Source organism: Elephantulus edwardii, unplaced genomic scaffold, assembly GCF_000299155.1.
Source record: "Elephantulus edwardii isolate Elephantulus edwardi_28Jun2011 unplaced genomic scaffold, EleEdw1.0 scaffold00030, whole genome shotgun sequence".
NCBI lineage: Eukaryota > Metazoa > Chordata > Mammalia > Macroscelidea > Macroscelididae > Elephantulus > Elephantulus edwardii.
In genome coordinates, this window is record NW_006399780.1 from 18,260,837 (window position 1) to 18,281,800 (window position 20,964).

The 20,964-nt window shown below is 47.5% G+C and overlaps 2 protein-coding genes across 2 annotated transcripts; one reads left to right on the top strand and one right to left on the bottom strand.

Annotated features, from left to right (window-relative positions):
• Window positions 1–1,197: 1,197 nt before the first annotated feature.
• Window positions 1,198–7,852, top strand: ZNF740 (zinc finger protein 740). Its single transcript, XM_006883887.1, has 7 exons — window positions 1,198–1,336; window positions 2,139–2,451; window positions 4,994–5,143; window positions 5,481–5,570; window positions 6,032–6,155; window positions 6,741–6,859; window positions 7,656–7,852. The coding sequence occupies exons 2-7, from the start codon at window positions 2,443–2,445 to the stop codon at window positions 7,743–7,745; spliced, it is 582 nt and encodes a 193-aa protein (XP_006883949.1). The 5' UTR covers window positions 1,198–1,336; window positions 2,139–2,442; the 3' UTR covers window positions 7,746–7,852.
• Window positions 7,853–11,483: 3,631 nt separating this feature from the next.
• Window positions 11,484–20,561, bottom strand: ITGB7 (integrin, beta 7). The gene is made up of 14 exons (XM_006883888.1): window positions 20,361–20,561; window positions 18,691–18,892; window positions 18,433–18,603; window positions 17,645–17,886; window positions 17,100–17,258; window positions 16,717–16,812; window positions 16,477–16,566; window positions 14,531–14,662; window positions 13,848–14,041; window positions 13,303–13,526; window positions 12,856–13,072; window positions 12,510–12,718; window positions 12,044–12,204; window positions 11,484–11,564 (listed from the first exon to the last, which is right to left on the bottom strand). Exons 1-14 carry the CDS (start codon window positions 20,559–20,561, stop codon window positions 11,484–11,486), a joined length of 2,379 nt encoding a protein of 792 aa, XP_006883950.1.
• Between the last annotated feature and the right edge of the window lie 403 nt (window positions 20,562–20,964).

Below are 20,964 nucleotides of genomic sequence, written 5' to 3' on the forward strand. Positions count from 1 at the left end.
GCTCTTGCTCATATGTTGTTTCATGAAATTCTTCTGTGTAGCACATGATAATTCTTGACTTTTTCATAAATAAGTTTTTAATATCGTTATCCTTAACTGACAACCTGTTTCTACAGTAGAAACACAGACCAAGTTGGGGTCAACTCTTCTTTCGATTAAGTGCCCTTTGCATAGATCATCTTTAGCAGGGTCCACACTGTGGTGGCTTTGTGGTAAGGAATCGTGCTGCCAGCCCAAATGTATGTGGGCTCTCTATCAGCGGCTCTATGGAAGACGGGCAATCTCCTCCCCTGCGATTTACTGCTTCTGAAACTTGGAGCGTGAGCAATGAGTTGGTTCCACATGCAGCTCCGGTGGGCAATCCAGAGGAACTGCAATAGCAGCTCTGAGGCACAAAGATGGGTACTCTCCTCCCTCGCTATTTACAGACTCTGAAATCCAATTTAGGGTAGCTATGAATCTGTTCTGACTAAACAGCAACGCGTTTTAATAGGTAAATCTCCAATGACCCTATAGCTTCTCTGAGGGGAATCCTACGGTCTTTTCCAAGTCAGGTCAGTGTTAGACGATGGATAGTCAGGAATAAAAGGGGGAAAAGAGTATACAGCAACTTTGCCGGTCTTAAGTGGGCGGACATTTGTGGAGTACCTTCGGCTTAGGACACCTGGGAGAGCTTAGAGAAGCACTCATTTCAGGTTGTGGTTATGGGTCACAGCAGGGATGCTGCAGAATCTGCAGTTCTGGACCGGATGGAAAGCCCGAGGAAAGACAACCTTGACCAAATTCTGTGAAAAGGCTGGATACACAGTATTCGGGCTTTAGGCCCAGAAGTGACAAGGATAACATCCGTGAAGGAGAGAGAGTGATGGCATTTTTCAAGTTTTAACCCACTGACATAACACACCAACCTTATAACGAGTAGGGGAAACAATTACTTAAAGACCCTTCTGCCTGCCCTCAATCAAGATGGCCGCAGGAATTAACCCTCGCTACAGCGCAAGCGCCATCCTGGCGCCCCACCCCTCGCGTCCTTTCTCCCCACGCCGGCACTGCCCACTTAACAGCTACACCCACCCCTCATAGCGTCCTCAGCCTCACCCCTTTTCGGGGGGCCCCCGCCCTTCCAGACTCCCAAGCCCGGAAGTGGATGTAGCTGTTCGCCTGCTAGGACGAGGGGGAGGGGAAGTACTTCCGGGGAAACAGGCCCCAGGTTGGTGTTTGTAAACTTGCCTCGGTCCCGGCCAGGGCAGCGGGGGCCGCTGGGTTGGCACGGTGTGCTGGGGCCTGGAGGAGGCGCTGCGTGGCGGAGGATTCAGTGGGAGGCCGTGCCTGGCAGGTAAGAACAAGCGCCAGGGAGCTCAGCGTCGTCCAGGCAGACGGCAGCGCTTCAGCAGTTCGCAGGCCGCGGGGCGCTGCGCGGGAAGGGGGAGGGGATGAAAGGAGGGGCGCGTTGCGAAAGGAGGGGGCTCGCGGAGAGGGAAGGGGCTGTGCGCGCGCACCTCCCCGAGCCCGCGCGCCCCCTCGCGTCCGCGGCGGGGCAGAGGGGGCTTGACTGAGGGAGCGCGGGCGCGAGCACGCACCTCTCGCGTTCGTTCGGGTCCGTGCCGCTGGCCCCGCTGCAGGCTGGCAGAAGGAAAGGGACGCTCGGCACCGAGCTTCGACTGCCTGCGTGCCACCTCCGCAGCGATCTCTTTACCTTAGGGCGCACTTAGAGAACGAGCACGTGTGAGCTGGCCCCGGCGCGCACTGTCTGTCCAGTTTCTGCCCCCAGCGATGGCCCCCGAGGCTTCCTCCACGGTTCTGCAGGCTGTCTGTATAGAGGGCTAGTTTTGTTGGCCAGCCCACTAGGCACACAAACCTCAGAGGGCCTCCGCCCCCTTCTTCCATTCCTAAATTAGCAAATCCAAGTAACTGCTTTGTGGGCAGAGTTCCTCCGGAAAAAAGCCCAGTTGCTTTTGCTCCTATTGACCCCAGAGACCTGTTTCATCTACTGACTGAGAGAAAGAGGAGGGGGAGAAATAGCTCCTTGACTCTTGACCATTTTCTGAGCTGTTAGAACGTCCAGCAGTAAAGTTCAACCTACCATTGGTTGTGTGGCCTGCTGTTCCTAATCACCTCATCTCCTTTTTTGGTTTCAGGTTTCAGAAATGCACCATGAACTGTGAACTTTGAGGAGATAACTCAACTGGAAAACCAAGACTGGCAGACTCTTTTTCTTCATACAGTAGACAGGAACAGGCGACATCCAAGGATTATTCGCACCTTTGGAGTACGTTAAGTTCTATTTGAAGGCAAAGGCATTTCACTATGGCAGCAGGACTGAAGGGACATAAAGGAGTCGTTACCGTGATTTGGTGACAATTCTTCAAACCACACGGTGTCTTAAGAACAGTGGATCAAGAAACTCCTGAACTTTTGGGTTGCATTAAGTGAGAAATCAGCATGGCTCAGGTAAAAAGCTCTAGAGTCCTCCTCCTTCAAGATCACTGGGAAGCTTGTTTGCAGTTTCACTCGTGAATGCTGCCTTAGTCAACATATTGACCAACCCCAGTGAGCCAAGCTCTATTAAGCACCAGGGGGAGATCTAGAGGAAGGAAAGGAGACAGGCCCCAGCCCCTGCCTTCAGGGAGCTTCCAGTCAAATGAAGGAGGTAGGCTATTCTACTTCACAGGCATTTATGAAACTTTTGCCAAGAAACATGTGCTCAGTTTTCACTTGGTTATAATAAGTGCTAAGGGGAATGAGGGAGTCAACAGCCTGGTGAATGCCTCATTTGTTTTTGTTTTTTTTTTTCAGCAGGAATTTCTTGAGCCTCTGTTACATTGTGCTGGGATATAAAGATGAATAAGACATCGTCCCTGCCCCCAGCAAACTTCCAAGTTAGTTGGCTGGGATGGAGAGACAGTATGTTTTTATCTTTGTATTCACAGCACCTTGCATAGTTACTGGTTAATCATACAGATGCAGTGAATCTCTATTGATTGACGGAATGTTTAATAATAGAGATCTGCATGGTTCAAAGGAAAGAGTGACACTTTTGCTTGAACAAACAGATGAAACTTGAAGGATGCATATGATTTTGCTGGATAAGCAGACAGAAGAGCATTCAGACAAGGAGTTCTACATGGACAGGGACTAAGAGGCTTGGGACAGCATGATGGTTGGGAGGTGTGCTACTGGTGAAGCAAAATATTTACATGGGGAGAATGGTGGCTGGAAGAGTTGTCTTCTAGAGAAGTGAGCAGAGCCTAAGGACCTTTTATGTCTGATTTATGAATTAAACTTTATTCTTTTGAGCGCAAGGATTGTGAACAATAGAGCAGAGACAGCAGATAGATGTGTTTGGAAAATAATCAGGTGGAAGATGAATTAGAGAAATGATGTAACCAGATAGGCTTATTGTTATTATATGTGTAGAAACACTGTGTACACTCATCCCCAAAGCTTCTCCCAGCTTTCCAGGGAACCTCCCCTACCAGTCTCACCAGGATGGCAGCCCGATTATTGTATAATTGGCTTTCTTCCAGCTGCCACTGCGTGTGCACAGCTTCCTCCTCTCTATGCAGAGTAGGAGCCCTTCACTTTCTTCTTCCTTTGTCTGTTTACAATGTCCTTTACAGCAGCTCGCATTCTGAAAAGGCTGCCTTTTACTAAGCATTAGCCTTGTGCTGCGTACTGCTGTGCGTTTTACATCTTCATTTAATTGTTATTAACTCTATGATGGTGGATGTTAACACTAGGTACTTTGCATTCAAGGCTTAAAGAGACTGAGTTACTTGCCTAAGATTACAGTTTGCAAACAGCAGGGCTAAGACTTTAACTCCAGAGTCTTTGAAGTGGAGAGAATGGGATCCCAAATTATACTGATAATACAGAAAAGAATATTTCTGTAAGTCACTTTTTGGAAGTTTTCTGACCAACTTAAAGTTTTTCTGCAATAATAACATAATCTCTAATGTTGGTTAAGCAATGTCAATTTGAAGCATGTGGTGATAAAAAGTGAAAGTTGACTTGACCATAACTTATTTAAGCAGTTTTTATAACTAAATCAAGGAATATGAAGAAATGTGGGTATGTATGCATTGGCATAGGAGGTTAAAGATACATAGTTTATATATTCAACTTTAAAATCTTCAAGTGTTGGCTCCTCAGAGAAAGACAGACATCTCCTCCCACACAATTTACAGCCTTGAAAACTGAGTGGAGGCTAAGCTATGAGTCCAAACTGACATGACAGCAGTGAGGTATTATTTGCTTGTTTTTTTTCTTTGAGGTTTTGTAATTGACAAGACTTAGGGAGTTCAAAATGTAGAGGAAGGAATGACCTACATTTACTTGTAAAGATTGGTAGGGCATGATAGAATATATAGTTGGCACAAGTGAGACCTGCCAGCTCTGAAGCTGAATGCTATTAGAAGATGAGTAAGATGATACCCTAGGAACAGCTTATTTCAGTGGGTCAGGAGGACATCATAAAAGCCTAGTAGTACCATCAAAAGTGTTAGATATAAAAAAAAAATGTTAGATATGCACACATACCGTACCTATTGTTATATGCTGTTTAATCGGAACTGACTCATAGCTGACCTTCCAGCAGCTTTTTAAGAGTCTGTAAGTGGCATGAGAGGAAATTGCCCATTTTTCTCCCATGAAACAGCTCGTAGATTCAAACTATGCCTTTGGATTGGCAGCACAACTCCTTCCCACTAGATCACCAGAGCATCCTAGGAGAGTGCTAATGACATAGATGTGTCAAAAATACTTACTCATTTGATCTGTATTCAAATGATGAGGAACTGCAGGATAATTAGTTCCTGATTTGTTAGGAAGGACTGTTGAAAAAAGGAGAGTTTAGAAGTGAAGAATGACACTCTTTGAAAAGAAGTTGCTTGTAGCGGGGGGGTGTAAGAATTGAGAATTATAGAAATAGAATGGCATCCTGTTTTGTCCTGCCATGCCAGGTCACCTGATGCCTTATCTCCTTTCAACTTAGGCAAGTCTCCTGGCTTGTGAAGGCCTAGGAGGTATGAGTTTGGTCCCCACTGCAGCCAGCAAGAAGATGATGCTGAGCCAGATTGCCAGCAAGCAGACTGAGAATGGCGAGCGGGCAGGTAGCCCTGATGTGCTGAGGTGCTCAAGTCAGGTACAGCACTTTAGTCTCTTGTGGCGCCTGGGGGATGGGTAGCTCAAGCTCTCTGTGAGGAAATGGCAAGCTTTGATTCCTCCGTGCTTCCATTTAGAGAATTGGTGAAAGGGATACATCTGGGGAATAAATGAATGTGGATGTTTTAGAGAGCTGAAAAAGGGCTTTACCTACACTCCTTAAGACCAGAATCTATAGAAAGGAGATGAATGGGCACTTTTTTTAAGCCTCTAGAGCAGGTAGTTTAGTCTTATGTATAATTTCTGAAAGCACCAACTGGTTTCCTGTCTTACCTTCTGAAATAGTGAATGAGTTTAGATTTGATTTGTATTCAAAGGGCCACCGAAAAGACAGTGATAAGTCCCGGAGCCGCAAAGATGACGACAGCTTGGCTGAGTCCTCTCATTCCAAAAAGACTGTTAAAAAGGCAGGTAATGGGGTGATCCCCCACACTTGTACAGTTGGGTTATGGGGCAATCTTTCTCTTCCCCCTGTAGCTGAATTTAGACATTTTGTTCACTCACAGCCAATAAGTGTATCGCCCTGATTTCATCCAGAAACCACTGTCATGGTTGATCTCCACCATCTCTGAAACATCATTGCTAAGGGAAAGCAGTGGGTAGGTGTGGGAGCCTTTGGCAGAGGTCCAGGGCAACTTCCCGTCACTTCATGTTCAGAGGATTTTAGCTTACCCACCACTCTTCCTTCCCTTGGAAAGGGTCTCTCAGTGCTGATCATGATGAGAGATGACAGGATCTTTAGTCGAGTAGAGAGAAGAAGCCACAGATGGGTACCATGACTATCAGCTGGAAGAGGACACAAAGTAGACAGGTCTCCAGGGAAGATAGAGTGGAATAACCTCATGACATGCCTGATTGTTGCCCCCAGGTGGTAGTAGTGGAACAAAATGGTTCTTTTCAAGTAAAGATTCCCAAAAATTTTATTTGTGAACACTGCTTTGGAGCCTTTAGGAGCAGTTACCACCTGAAGAGGCACATCCTTATTCACACTGGTAAGTCTCTGCATTCAAAAGGGGAGAATAAACCATAGCCTGCGTTCTGCGTGTTTATAGAGTGCTGCTGCTGTTACTGCTAGATGCCATCCAGCCCATTACGAATAACAGCAACCCTAGAACAGCAGATCTGAACCTGCCCTGTCCTGTGCCAGCCTCATCATCTATGATACACTTGAGCCCATTGATAAAGTCACTGTGTCAATCTATCTTTTTGAGAGTCTTTCTCTCCTTCACTGACCCTCCACCTTTCCAACCATGATGTCCTTTTCCAAGGATTGGCCCCTCCTAACATCATACCTAAAGTATGTGAGAAGTTTCACCATCCTTTCCTCTATAGACCCCTAGAGTTTGGGTTTCTTTTGAAGAACATTATAGAAATTTAGAAGGAAAGTGAATCAGTGAGATAAAATTGGATAACTTTCTTGTGCCACAGACAACAGCAGCTTTGAAGACTCCTCCCTGTTTATGACAGCTTAAGTATCAATCTAGTACCAAGAATTAAGTATCTGAAAAAGCACCTAAAGTGAATTTTCTACCATATATACCACCTGACATTCACTTCTTTCCCTCCACCTGGCCCAGGTGAGAAGCCATTTGAGTGTGATGTATGTGATATGCGCTTCATCCAGAAGTACCACCTGGAACGTCACAAGCGGGTACACAGTGGTGAAAAACCTTACCAGTGTGAACGGTGTCATCAGGTAAGATTTGCTTTTTCCCTTAACCTCCACATAGAATCTTTTCTTTTGCTGGGACCAGCCCCTACTCCATCCCTTGACAAAGAAACTTTTCATAAAACACTTGCTCAGTACCTGGTAGTGTAGTATACCACCAATGTGCATACAGAGGAGACATTTCATGTAGGTCATTTGATTTGGTCCTCACCGCGTTTTCTATGTGGGGAAATTAAGGTTCAGAGAAATTTAGTTTTCCAAGGATACAGCGAAATAAAGGCTGAAGCCAGGATTCAGTCCAGCTTCAAAACTCCTGCATTTTGTGGAGGAAGAGATCGAATCTGCCCTAGGGGGCAGTATCTGATCTGATGAGCGTATAACAGCTAAGGCCAGAATTAGAGGAGAACAAGAGATGGGAATGATAACAGTCATACTTCTGGGTGCTTTGTTAGGTCTCAAGCATTGCTTCATACTCTAAAATGGAATGTTCAAAACAAGCAAAAGTTTTAAAGACTGAGACTTTGTTCTGCTCGTTCTGTACTATATCAGGAACTATACCTGCCTCAAGTAAATTTCGTTAACCAGAAGAACCATGCTGTGAGCCTATCCTTTTGTTCCATCTAACAGATGAGGGTACAAATTCGAGGCTGTTAGATAACTTGCCCAAGATTCAGACCTGGGTATTCTAGCTCCAGAACTTCTGTTCCTCTGCACTGTGTGTGTACCATCAGTGTACCCACTGAGGAGACAGAAAGTATGATACATACCAGTAGGTGGCTGAGTTTCTCCCATCAGGGACTTAACCCTCTCTCTCTCTCCTCAGTGTTTTTCTCGAACAGATCGATTACTTAGACACAAACGGATGTGTCAAGGGTGCCAGTCCAAGACTTCCGACGGACAGTTTTCTCTATAGGTGCAAGGGGCCTTAGGTGGTGGGAATGATCAGAAGAATCTACTGAAGAGTGCGCCCTTTCTGGTCAATGGTCCCACCACCACCTGGTCTGTACCTTCCCCCCTCCTGAAAGAGTGGACCCAGGAGATCAGAAGAGTGCATCAAGGGACTGCAGCCCCGGAGCCTCAATTTTGTAAATAATCTGAGACTTTGAGTTTCTCGGGGAAGTTCTTCAGCATTCCTGGGTGGGGGAACTAGTCCCTGGACCCTTGGCTGAGGTCATAAGAAAGGGACTCAAGGTACAGGACCAAGACTGAAGTATGGCTCCCACCATTTTGGACTCCAGCTGGCAACTGAAAAGGAAAAGATGGGGAAGGGATTTTGTTTGTTTTTGTTTCTCCAGCAGCAGTATCAGCAGGTAAACTGTGGATGTAGGTAATCTGGAGGCAAAGTGTCCTGATAACAAAGCAGGGACTGTGGCTGGCCTAGCCCTCCCCAAAAATTGAGTTTTTAGTTGCAGTTGGCCCTCAGCCCTGCACTTCACCTCCTATGTGAGGGAGAATAGGATCAGGGATGGCAGCCGAGCTTACTTGACTTCCTTATACACTGTGGGGACAAAAAGGAAGAACAGTAGGAGGAATAGACAGGGCTGGATTCAAGAAAAGTGGATAGGTACCTCTTCCTCAGGGGACGAACAAGAGTTGTGCCATGGGTATAGTAATGGCCCATGCCCACACAGGTACCGGATGGGGTCAACTCAAGTGCCTTTTAGAGGAAACTTGGGTAGGAGTGGCCCATAAAACCCTTTTCTTCTCTTTGGATAGTTGATCTTGGAGATAGTTTGTGGCTACCTCACTGCCATTGACTCCTAAAGCCAGGCAGAGATGTTGAATAGGAGTCATGGATATCAAAGTGGATTCGTTCTTTTGTGCCCGCTTAGAAAAAACCCAAGATTAGTTCAAAGTCGGTTAACAGCTGTTGAAGAAACAAGAATTTTAGTGTGCTCCAACATGACTGTTGAACAGTAGGAGCAGTTCCTCCTGCCCAAGTCCTGTCACTGTATTCAGGTAGAGGAGGTAGGGGTCTGATCTTTTGTCCCAAAGAACAAGATCTTGGCTTCTTCTTGATACCCATTCCTACTCAGTACAAATGGTGGGGGTTGAGCCTGCAGAGGAAACTGAGGGAGAAACCTAATGTAAGGTTTTGGTCTTAACCAATACTCTTCTCCTGTCTGCTCCCACGCCACCAACCTATCCACACCCTAGAAGGTGATTAAGAGAAAGGGAGAGTGTGAGTGTGTGTGAGAGAGAACAAGATGTGTTTATGCTTGTGTTTTTGGAGGAGATGGTGTATTATTGAGCCAAGGCAAGGCCTTCAAGAAGGAGGAGAACAAAACAGCCTTCTCCCTCCCCTCTCAAACCTGAAGGGTGTTTGAGATCCTAGCAGTAGGTGAGGAACTCAATTTAGGGGACAGAAGCAAGTTTTGTTTTGGAAGGTTTTTAAGAAAATAATTTTAATAGGCTGCTTGTTAACCCAAGCCCGGTGTTAACATGGTTTTTCTAAGATGAAATAAAAACTCTTCTGCTAAGGAAAGGATCCTTATGGAAGGTGATGGGATATGATCCCCATTGTGGTCTTCCGTGACCTGTTGGAGCAGGGGAACTATTTTAGGAATATTCACAGAGACTGGGTGAACCTGACCACCAAGTTGTCATTGGAGGTTATGGCAGCTTTCAAGACGGGTGGTTTCATTTTCCAGGACGTGTAAGGAATAATAGCAGCAAACTCCTGGCTGTTCTCAAGAGGGTCCTCCATGTCTCTGAGGTATGAGACATTTAAGGAGGCAGGGGGCTTTGTGGACTTTTTGCCGATGGTGTCTGAGACCACCCCACCCCCACCCCAGGAGGTACTGAGGAATGTGTTTGCTACCTGTACTGTTGGATGTATTCTAGAACTAGACCTCAGTCCTTGGATTTGACCTGTGGTCCCTGCAAGCAGGGACATCTTTCTGCATGTGAACCAGCCCCCTTCCTGTTGGAGGGCCTTGATTGGGGCTGGGATTTTTCTATTTCACCTCTGGGAAGCAGAATACATTAAGAAAATTTATCCTCCCCAAAGCTCTTTTGACAATAGGAAGCTTCTCTCGCTGTCATTGTAGCTAATCTGGCGTGTGCGTGTGCGTGTGCGTGTGTGTGTGTGTGTGTGTAATCTCAAGAGATATCTGTGAGACTGTATTTGTGAATGTTTGTTCTAAATCAGTGTGTTCCTGACCCCTTCACACAAGCCTTGGCTTCTTGCCTGGGTTAATGTGAAAAAAGATCTTTCTGGTCATAAGGGCCATACTAGAACCACCCCTGCCAAGGATTCCAGGAAGTTGGTAGGAACTCAGAAGCATGTAGTTAGCTTAGTTGTCTATGTGCTGATGTTCTAAAGAGATGGGTGTATGAGGGACAAGGAGGAAATGGGTGAGAGGAATTATTTAATGCCCAGAGTGTCCCACAGCCCCTCCAATACTCCAGGGAAACCACAGACTTGTAAAAGCTCCTAGGTCAAATGCCCCGCTCCTCAGGGATGGGGCCTACCACTGGTAAGATGCCTCAGGTGTGTTGGGGGGGTGGGAAGGGGAGGGGCAGGCTCTCAAACTATGTAGGTTGTGGACTTTGGGACCTGGGGGAGTAAAGCCAGTTTCCAGATGGGCTATTGACCTGTGCCGTGCCAGCCATGCCATTCCCAGCACCCTGTCTTTCCGTCCACCCTCCAGCAGCCTCTTGTCACCCTTTAGCTACTGATCGTACCCCATGGCTTGATACAGGAGGGTTAAATGAGGAGTGGAGTTGCACCACAACTTTTTAACTCTCTTCCCCAGGCGCTCTGCCTCTGCTGTAGCCCTGGGTCTTTTATCTTCAATAATTCCCTTCTTCTCCACCCTCCTTTTTATTTTTTTTTTAATATACTTATTTTGCTATTGGGGGAGGGGACTATCAAATGAACAAGATCACTTTTAAATGGTAGTTTTTATAAGATGTTATAAACTTGTATCTTTTTACCATTAAAGTGCAGTGTATGTTCCTTCGTGATATATTTAGGATATTTAAATAAAAAGAAAATGGGGCTTTTCTACATACTATCTCCTCTTTTGCAGAAATAGTCTAGAGAAATTTTTTTCCTCTATCCTCATCTACCCAAATATGCTTACACAACTTGGAACTCCCTACTGACTGCTGTTTAGAAACTGCCTCCCACGCCATAGAAGAGCAGAGCATAGAAATAAAAAGCATCAGTTCAGAACAGGAAAGAAAAGTGGGCAGTGAGAGAATGATGTTAAATACTAGCAAATGCAGTGTTTCTTAGTGTGAGGTCTATAGTCTTTATGCATCAGAATTGCCTTGGAATGAATTTATTAGCCCATGCAAACTTGGTGCATCCACTTGTTCCCTGATTCTGTGTATCCAAAGTTAGAACCTGTCCATGCCCTTTTACTAGAATGAACAAGGCTTTCCTGAGGCTAACCAGCTTGCTTTTAGCAAAGTTGGAGTGAAGCAGAATGACAGTTGAGGTCTAAGATAAAGACTCTTTATTGTACACTTGGTTGGGAGAATGAACTCCCACTCCTTTTGAGGTAGGAAGATCTTGGGTATCACTGAAAATGATATCGAGACTGGCTCTTGGCAATGAATGGATCCCCTCCCAAGAGCCTGCCATAGCACAAAATCCCTGTCATTCTCCCAGAAGAGCCGCAGGTGAATGTCGTTCCCCCATTCAGAGAGGGCTTGCCGCCTCTTCTTTAAAGCGGGGATTGATGGTGGTTGTGATGGCACTTTGGTAGAGTGGATTGTTGTTCTAGGGAAAGAAGTTGGAAATTAAGAGGAAGGGTCACCGAATGGATTCCTGGTTCCCTTCAGTCCTGAGCTCTGGTGGCAAAGTCCATAGGAGTTGAGCTGCTAACTCTTGTGGTTGGAATCCGGCAGTATCTCCTCAGGCGAAAGAATGTGGTGTATAGCTTCGGAAACTCACTGAAAGCTCTGGGACTGGCTTGGGAATTAAAGCCTTCATTCCTAAGAGACTAGAACTTGAGCAGGACCCTAACTGCTGACAGAAGTAAACAGTAAGGATAAGTGCAGAGGAAGGACAACCAATCATGGCCCAGGTGAGACAAGTCTGAGCTTGCCTAGAAAGGTGAAAACCCAGTGCTGTAATGAACCTTGGTATCTTCCCCATAGAGTTTCAAAGGCTGTAATCTTAAGGACGTGGACTGCTTCATTTTGCAGCCAGTAGTGTAACCATAGTGCCCAGAGGGGTAGGAGGCCGTATCTCCTCACCTGATTCCAGCTAAGTTGTTGCTGCTCCTTCTCAAAACGTTTGAATTCCCGTCGGTCATATATTTCCACTGAGATCCGGTAAGCCAGGACTAGCCCCAGCCCCACTGCCACAATGCCCCCTACACAGCCCAGCACGATGGCTTGGGTATGGTCTGCTCCCTCTATGAAGTATAAACAGGACCCAGGTGTTACAGGACTGGGACACAAGGGTAGAGTAATAGTTGTACACCCCTGATCTGTTCTCCCCGACCCTGTCAGGTATTGAAATAAAAGGGAACTAAGTGGCCCCAACGTTATCGTCAAGGCCCAGGACCTTCACCTTACACAGCTAAACCATCCTTTGCCTACTGCCCTCTTAGTCACATCTTTGCTTCAACCCTCTGCTTGGTTTCCTATTTTTACCACCCCATCATAGAGTTCAGCAGATGTACAGGGCTGCCCGCCCGCAATGTCTCCACTCACTCACTTTCTTGGGATTTCACTGTCAGCATGACTTGATCTCCAGACTCTTTCACCAGGAAGACGAAGATCTGATCATGAAGGGTCTTATCCTTGCACCAGCCATTGTCCTCCAAGATGGGGTCCAAAGCCCGAGTCACATTGACTTGAGCACAAGCTAGGCTGCAATTGGTGGCCAGGGGACCAGTCTGAAAGGCTTTACACTCCACACAGTCCCTGCCCAGAAGATGCCAAGAAGTTACCCTCTGTTGTAGTCATTAGTCCTTGCCTCCAGCATGGGGAAAATAGAGCAGGGGTGTTCAGCAAGCCCTCCTGTGCCCCTGCTCCCAAAATAACAAGGCCTGCTCCTTTACCTGTATTTCTCACATTGTGTTTTGCAGCCTGGGCACTGGTCACATAAAGCTCCATAGTAACCATCCCAGCATTGGCAGCGGTTGCATTTGCAGTGTCCATGCCCACTGCAGAAACCTCCAGGAGTGACACAGCTGTCATTTGCCACACTGCACTCACAGGCTCTGCCAGTGCGGTTGGCATAGCAGTGACACTTTCCACAGTGGCAGCGACCAAAGCCTGGAAAGAGCATTCTACAGAGTGACCACTATACTCCCACACAGATGAATGTCACATGCCACCCCAGCTGCCTACAATCAACCCATTACCCACACAGGTTTGTACACCCAACGCCAATCCCTATTCATTGGGCCAAACCCGTCATATCCAGAATCTTTGGTGCCATGGATCTCCCAGAACCCTGGAGGGAGCCTCTCATGCCCCACCCATCTCCCTAAGGCTCCCGGTACCTCCACAGAGAATGCCCTCATGCCGCTCACAGCTGGCATCATCACACTCGCATAGGCGCCCAGAGCTTTGTCCACTGCATCTACAGCGTCCACATTGACACCGTCCCTTCCCACTGCACAGAGGGCCTGTCCCATTGGGGGCACGACACTCAGACTCCAGATCTGGGGAGGACAGCTCAGCCACAGAGCATTCACAGAGTCGACCTAAACGCCCAGGGGCACAGCTAGGAGGAGAGGATGAAGACACAAAATGTATATTCTTGATCAGGCTTTTCTAGAGTCTTAAACCCAAATTCCCCCAAGAGTTGGGGAAAGACAAGTCATAAGGGATGCTGGAAATATGGTGGAACACCAAGCCAGAGACAAGGGAATTTGGGTCTAAGGGAGGGTCTGGAGCCATCTGTGAGGCTTCAGAGAAGAAAATTCAGGGTAGAGTCTTGGGGGGAGGGGGGAATGAGACCTTGGAGGGAGGATGGAAGACTTAGAGCAGGAATACAAGGATCCATTTGCCAGGAGCCAGATTGGTGGAGAGAACAGATCCTCACCTGCATACTCCACATTGCAGGTCCCCTTGGCCATTACTGCAGTGAGATGCCTGGGACTGGGTGTCACTGCAATTACAGTCACACAGTGTGTGCAGCTCTACAGTGAGTTCCTCTGAAAAGCCAAGGGCCCGGAACTTCAGAAATTGGGGTTCTACAAAGCATTGCTTAGCTTGAAGAGTAATCCTGAAATTCACCTGAGGACAGAGTGGGCAGGAATCAGATTATTATACACACAAAGGCATTAACCATTGGAATATTTAGTAAGGGTTGTTGTTAGGTGCCATTGAGTCAAATACAACTCATAGCAACCCATGAACAACAGATCTGCACCCTTTGCTATCCTGTGCTGTCCTCGAAATCTCTGACACACTCAAGCCCATTGCTGCAGTCGCTGGTCAGTCCACCCAGCTGAGGGTCTTCTCCTTCACCATCCCTCCACCTTTCCAAGCATCATGTCCCTCACCAAGGACTAGCCCCTCATAGCAACATGCCCAATTATGTGCCTCCAAGGAACAATCTAGAGATTGTTAGCATTCATCCTCTAGAGACACCGGGGAGATGTCCATTGACCCCCTTCCATTGTTCTCTATTCCTGCCCCCCGCCCCCGTCTTTAACTGCCTGCTTCAGTTTCCCACTCCTGCTTTATCTTCAATGCCACCACCTTCCCTGGCTGATTTCTCACCGTCTGGTTGATTGGGACTTGATTACACTGGCCTTGATTTTCCGACTTTGAACCTTCACATTGGGATTCATAAATGATGCGAACCCCAGGAAGGGGTGAAACATGTTTAAGAGTCACAGTGGATGAGAGGTTCTGTGGAAAGACGAGAGAGTGACCAAACAACACTTGTCATTGAGTTGATTCTGACTTACTACAACTCTGCGTGTCGCAGAGCACAAGAATGCTTCGTAGAGTTTTCAAAGCAGCAGATTGTCAGGCCTTTCTTTGGAGGTGCCTCTGAATGGATTTGAACCATCAGTCCTTCAGGTACACACTGTAATCAGGTCGACTCCAACTCATAGCAACTTTCCATTGGGTTTCAGAGGATGTAAACTTAAGGGAAGGCTTTCTCCCAAGAAGCCGCTGGTAGATTCAACCCACTAGAGACACACTATGGACTATGCCACCAGAGCTCCTTTCAGTTAGTAGTTGAGTATTTAACCAGTTGCACCGCTCAGGGATTCCTTTTTTCTTTCTTCTTGTGTTCTGTTGAACCAACTCATAGCTGACCCTCCACAGGATGAGATTGCTCATCCTTCTTCCATAAAGCAACTGGTGGATTTGAACAGCATGCTTTTGGGATTGCAGCACAGCTTCTTACCACTAGACCACCAAAGTTCCCCTAGCAACTCCAAACTGATAGAACCTTGTCTTCCAACTGCTTTGGGACTCCTTCTACTCTGCCCAGTGAAGAGGCTGTTCTGGAAGAAAGGTGACTGTGAATGGAGTGCACAGGGATTTTGAAAGGCCTGAACACAGCAATGTGAGAAGATGCCTGGAGGCCAAAGTCTATCTAGCCAGACACTAAAATGTCAAGTGATCCTATTAAACTCCAGGTCAGGACATATCATCTGTGTATGTGTACACAAATCTTTATTTTGAGTTTGCCCTGGGAAGTTGGATAGTCTCGAGATTTTCTTACCATGGATTTAAGACATAATTCCTGTGATCAAGGAGTTCTTGGGTGGCACAGAAAGCACTAGTCCATATTAAGCTGCACTGCTAGTTAAAAGGCCATGCCTTTGTCTGTTCAAATCTACTAGTTGCTTTCTGGGAGAAAGTCAATTTCCTCCCATGCAAATGTCAGCCACCAAACACCCGCTGACCAAAGGTTCACCTATGAGTTGCTTCCATCTCAACAGCAATGACCAACCAACAAGAAGGTTTGTGGTTTGAATCCACCCAGAGATGCCTTGGAAATAAGCCTTGATAATCTAATTCTGAAACATCATGCCCTTGAAAATCCTACAGAGCACAGTTCTACTCCAACACTATAGGGTTTCCATGAGGAGTTGGAATCAACAACTGGTCTGGTCTCATAGATAGATAGATAGATAGATAGATAGATAGATAGATAGATAGATAGATAGATAGATAGATAGTCTGGTAAGAGATAAGACCTAAACCTAAGAAATGAGAATTATTGTGGTTCCTTGCACCTGTGATATTCTGTGGGTTCCAGTTAAGTCTGTTTGCTTATTGAAAGCAGACACTATGTCTTACTTCTTTCTGTACATATTAACAGGATGAATGCCATCCCTTCCATCTGTGGTTCGTGTGAGCTTGGGAATGTCAATTAGCCTCCTTGTGTCTCTTTCCTCATCTCTCAACCAGAGGTTTAGGTGGAGTCATAAGAGCAAAATGTATATGCACTAAGAGAAATTTCTGGCATGAAATTAAAGCTCAATGATTGTTCCATCCTTTGCACAGAGCAGATACATAAGATTTACAAATGTAAGGTTGAGTAAAAGCTATTAATGACCATCACATGCAAACTGTAGGTAGGAGCTGTAAGACCAAAAGTGACCATTCTCTCAGTTCTGCCACCTCCCACTCCACCCAAGAGCCTCTCTCCACCTTTACCCAGCCTCCCAACACCATTCCCCAAACCTTCCTGCTCTCCTCACATTATAAGCGTCCATGATGAGCTGCAGCACATTGCTGGAGTTCTCACTGAGCTCTCCCACTGTGGATTTAGGAATCAATTTACTCAGCTCCTGGATTAGGAAGATTGGAGGGTAAAGAGTGGGTCACAGTTCTAGGCAGATAGGCTTCTAGGGGGTCTTGGAGGAGGTCATCAAGAAGGGAAGAGTTCTTGGGGGAACTGAGGAAGACTGAGGGGGCTCTGGTATTCAGATAGCTCATACCTTGTAGACAGGCAGCGTGGTACTGGTGACAGCAAAGATGGGCTGGATATTTGCTGCAGAGAGGGCCTGAGCTACCTGACCCACAGAAGGGTAGTCCTGGAGGGGGGAGTTGGAGGTAAGGTAAGCACCACAATCCCCCAAATACATTATTAGGTGTTTCTTAGCCTAGAGAATCCAGAAATCAGGGTTCCCTCTGTTGGGGAGTCTCTGAAGGCTTGGCAAGGAATGTGGAGCAGATAGGAGGTGAGGTAACAGGTTTCTAAGAAGAAAAGCTTCTGGGGAATATATCAGGAAGGTCACCAGGTGGAGTGTGAAACTGGGAGTTGAGGACCCAGAAGACAAAGTGTGGCTAGAATGAGGAGTGGGGTGAGGGTGAGACTCACAAACTCTGGGCTGCGGCTATAGAGACCATTGCTGTCCAAGTGGCAGCGTCCATCACTGGGCTTGAAAATGCCACCCAGCTTTCCATCCCCAGCTGTGTGGAATGTGTCATCTGAGGTAAACACCAGCAGCCGGGACACGTTTCTCCAACCAATTTGCTCCTGGGATTGGGTGGAGTGAAGGCTTGTCTGTCTGTGTACCTGGCAAAGCCCTTGAGCCACCCCAGACATCACAAGAAAACAAAAATTTATCCTGGCTGACTTGTTCTGAGTCAGTTTCTCCAGCCCCATATTCAACTCCTTGCTTCTCTCTGTTCTCTCCTCAGCCCCTCAAACAGGACTGGTTTCAGTAGAGTGTTTCCAGTGAATTGAAAAACATACTTCTTCCTCAAGATACTTTATTCTAATCTACCAGAAAATTATAAACATATGCAAATCTACCATGACTATTATATGAATGCCATGCCCTCATGTATGCATATGTAGCAAAGGTGGTAGTCCTGGGACCAAGTGCTCATCAAGGCTCGACCCCTATTCCACCTCCTCACCTGGCAGACTGCAGCCTGCAGAATGGCATCAAAGCCACCTTCTGGCGAGTCCAGGTTACCAGACACATTCTGGAGCCCCACCTCCCGCTCAAAGATATTTGCCTCAGTGGTCAGGGACAGCACATGGTGAAAGCTGAAGGGTGGCTGGCAGGGCTCAAGCCGGGTAGGGCATGGGTGTCGCAGCTTGGAAGGTACTGTGCTCACAAAAGGCAGCACCATTTTATCCACAAAGGAACCAAAACCTGGGAGGGGGAGATAGAAATCCAGTGCTAAAAGTCACTGGCAGCAGCCAGTTGGAGGGGCCACTGCTGAGGACCCAGAGGGAGGAGCCCATTGAAGGTGAGGGAGTGACCATAAGAGAGGTGATGAGGAAGGTGCTCCTAGAAGGTAGGAAATCTGTGCAAAGCGGTGAGACACAGGAGCAGCACAAGGTAATAGAACCGGGGAGCGGTGGACGCAGAATATGACAGTGGAATGTAGGTCTTGTCAAGCAGACACTGAACCGAGACAGTGGCATCAGGGTAGTATTCAAAGTGATTTCAAGACAGTTGCCTGAGAGGCGCTGTCTGAACATAAGTCTCTGCAGGCTTTGGCGTCAGTGCAGGGGTCACACAATCTTATAAATCTCCTTCCCCTCAGACCGCAAAGTTGGAAAGTTGTCTTAGGGAGAGAGGTTAGAACCTGTGAACTGACCAGGGGCCCTCGTATGTTCTGTTGTCAGAGAGGAGAGTAAGGTTGCAAGTTGAAGTGAGGTCAGAGCAGCCAGGTCGGGACGACACTCCACTCACCAATGCGCACGGAATTGGTGACCTCCTGCAACCGGAGGAGCAGGTCGTGCCCGAGCTGGCGCACGTGCTCCAAGTCGTCTTTCATGGAGTAGCTCAGGTCCATGAGGTAGTACAGGTCCACTGGGTAGCCCTCCGCACGGAGGAAGCGGACCTGGAGGCTCTGGGGCTCTCCTGGGCGGGGCATTGTGAGTGAGATGTTAGTGGGGAGCCTTTTGAACCCAGCTCCGTTTCTCTCTGGGTCCGCAGCTCCTAACTTACCGGGCCGCAGGGTCACCCGGACCCGCTGTGGCGCCAGCTGGATGGTGCCTTCACCACGTGTGCCGGGGCTGAACGGGAGGTCCTGCAGCACCTCCTGCTGGCCGTGAGGCTCCTCCAGTTCCTCTGGGGAACAGCCCCGTTCCAGCAGCTCCTCTTTTGTAGCGCAGCGGCGTGCCTCTGCCTCTCCAGATGCTGTGAAGTTCTGCAAAGCAAACAGAGGGACATCGGGACACTTCTGCCCCTCGTGGGTCCCTCAACCCCACTCCAAAGGCCACCTTGTACTTGGAGCTACTCCTGACCCACCCTTTTCAGTCAACTCCTTGAACCCCACCAAACTCCCTCCTTTCCCTCTCTCCTAAGGCTACTCTTGCTCTCCTATCCTGTCCCTCTGTAAGAACTTCACTTCCTATAGTACCCCACTTTCCTGTCCTTATTTTGACTCACCCGTTACCAGCCACCCACACTTACCCCTCCTCTAGGGCCACAGACTTCCTGTTAAGATATCAAGGCCTTCACTACCACAAAAAAATGGGGGGGGGGGGCTTGGCCTCTAACTAGTCCAACCTCTATATTTTCAGGTTGAAATAACAAGAGGCTTGGGCTAAAACCTTTCAGTTCCTGGGAAGAGGAAGGACAGAGATGGAAGGTCCTATTCACATACCCGATGCGCCTGGCACCCCTGAGACTGGATAGGAAGCCACAAGGGAAGGAAATGGTTAGAGTGGCTTCTCAGCTGGCCTGGGTGCCAGCCTCTGGTCTGGAGATTGGAGGAAGCACTGTCCTGTGCCTTGACACCTTCCCCCAGCCTGGCCCCTTTCTTCTCTGACTCCCTCTGGTTCTGGGTCCACCATCCTGTCAACGTGCCTTTCTCCTGGGCCCTCTTTGCCTCTGTAACTCTGCCCCCTTGTCTGTCCCATGTCTTATCTCAATGTCTGGACTGATCTAACTTCCGGTCTTCCTTCCTATGATAGGAACAGTTCTGACCCCCCATGCCCAGCTTGGCACCCCCCCCCCCATGCCCTACCATTCAGTGAGCCTAATTTTTTTTTAAGGCATAAACAACACTCTTGTTTGACTAGCTGGGGAGAGACTCCCTCCTCAGCCTTCTCAACCACATACTTCCCACTTAGGGGCCTTTAGACATTCACCTCAATCCCCACTGGTTTCATATCCTTTTCCACTGCACACAAAGGAACATAACACCCACCCCTCTCCATCAAACACAGACATAGAAACTCCAATCACATATCAACATGCACAGCCAGTTCCTCTATTACTAATACATAAGATTAATTCCCAAGCTCTGGTGGGGTAGCCCATAGTGTGTTGTGCTCCTAAGCAAGAATTAATTCCTGCAAGCACATAGTTCCTCCACATTCATGGCCACACACTCTTTTCATATGTACAAAAATACACAGACACAGACATTAGCAGATATGCATAGGGGCCTTGCATATATAGGGTAAGCCCTCTCCCTCTGCATACATAAATACATACACACAGAGGTCCTATGTGCACAAACTCAGTCACACACAAGGAAGTGAAGTCCACCCAGAAAACAACATAAATAACCACATCATCACACACAGAGTCTTGCTCACACATACACCCAGGCTGTAAACACAGACATACACATACACATGGTTCAAAGGCCACCAGCTCATCTTTACCAGTTGCTTGCACCAAGCACAGCTGGGGTGGGAAAGGATGCATTCCTTGCAGGAAGGGGCTGGCTGGCAGGACCTCAGCAAAGGCAAACTGGGATCCCTCCATTCTGTGCCTTTCTCTGAAGATCGGGTCTTGGTGTCCAAGTCCCTCTCGCCTCTACTCAGGACCACAAGGAACCCAAGAACTATAGACAACACCACCATGGCCTGTAATAGGATGTAAAGGGGGACACGTGGGTCCTCAAGGTGGACCCCTGAGCTCTCAGTCCTCTAAATTTAAACTGCGGTTGTCACTCTTACAACTCTACCCTAACTCCTAATCTCCCCTTTTAGTTTCACTTCCTCTGTGGATCCAGCAGTTCCTTCAAGATGGCAGCAAGGGGCATATACTAGGCTTAGATAAGGGCTTCAGAGAAGACCTGTTCCTCCTGTGCACAGACCACTTGAGTCCAGGGTGAGAATGGCCTACCCAAAAACTTGGGCACTGGCCTTTGCACGCTAAGGGTTTCACATAGTTCTCTTAACCAAGAACCCAAACTATAGTGGTTGGTGGTAGAATCAAACAAGAAATGGATTAGATGCTAATCCTGCCTCCCTTCATCATGGG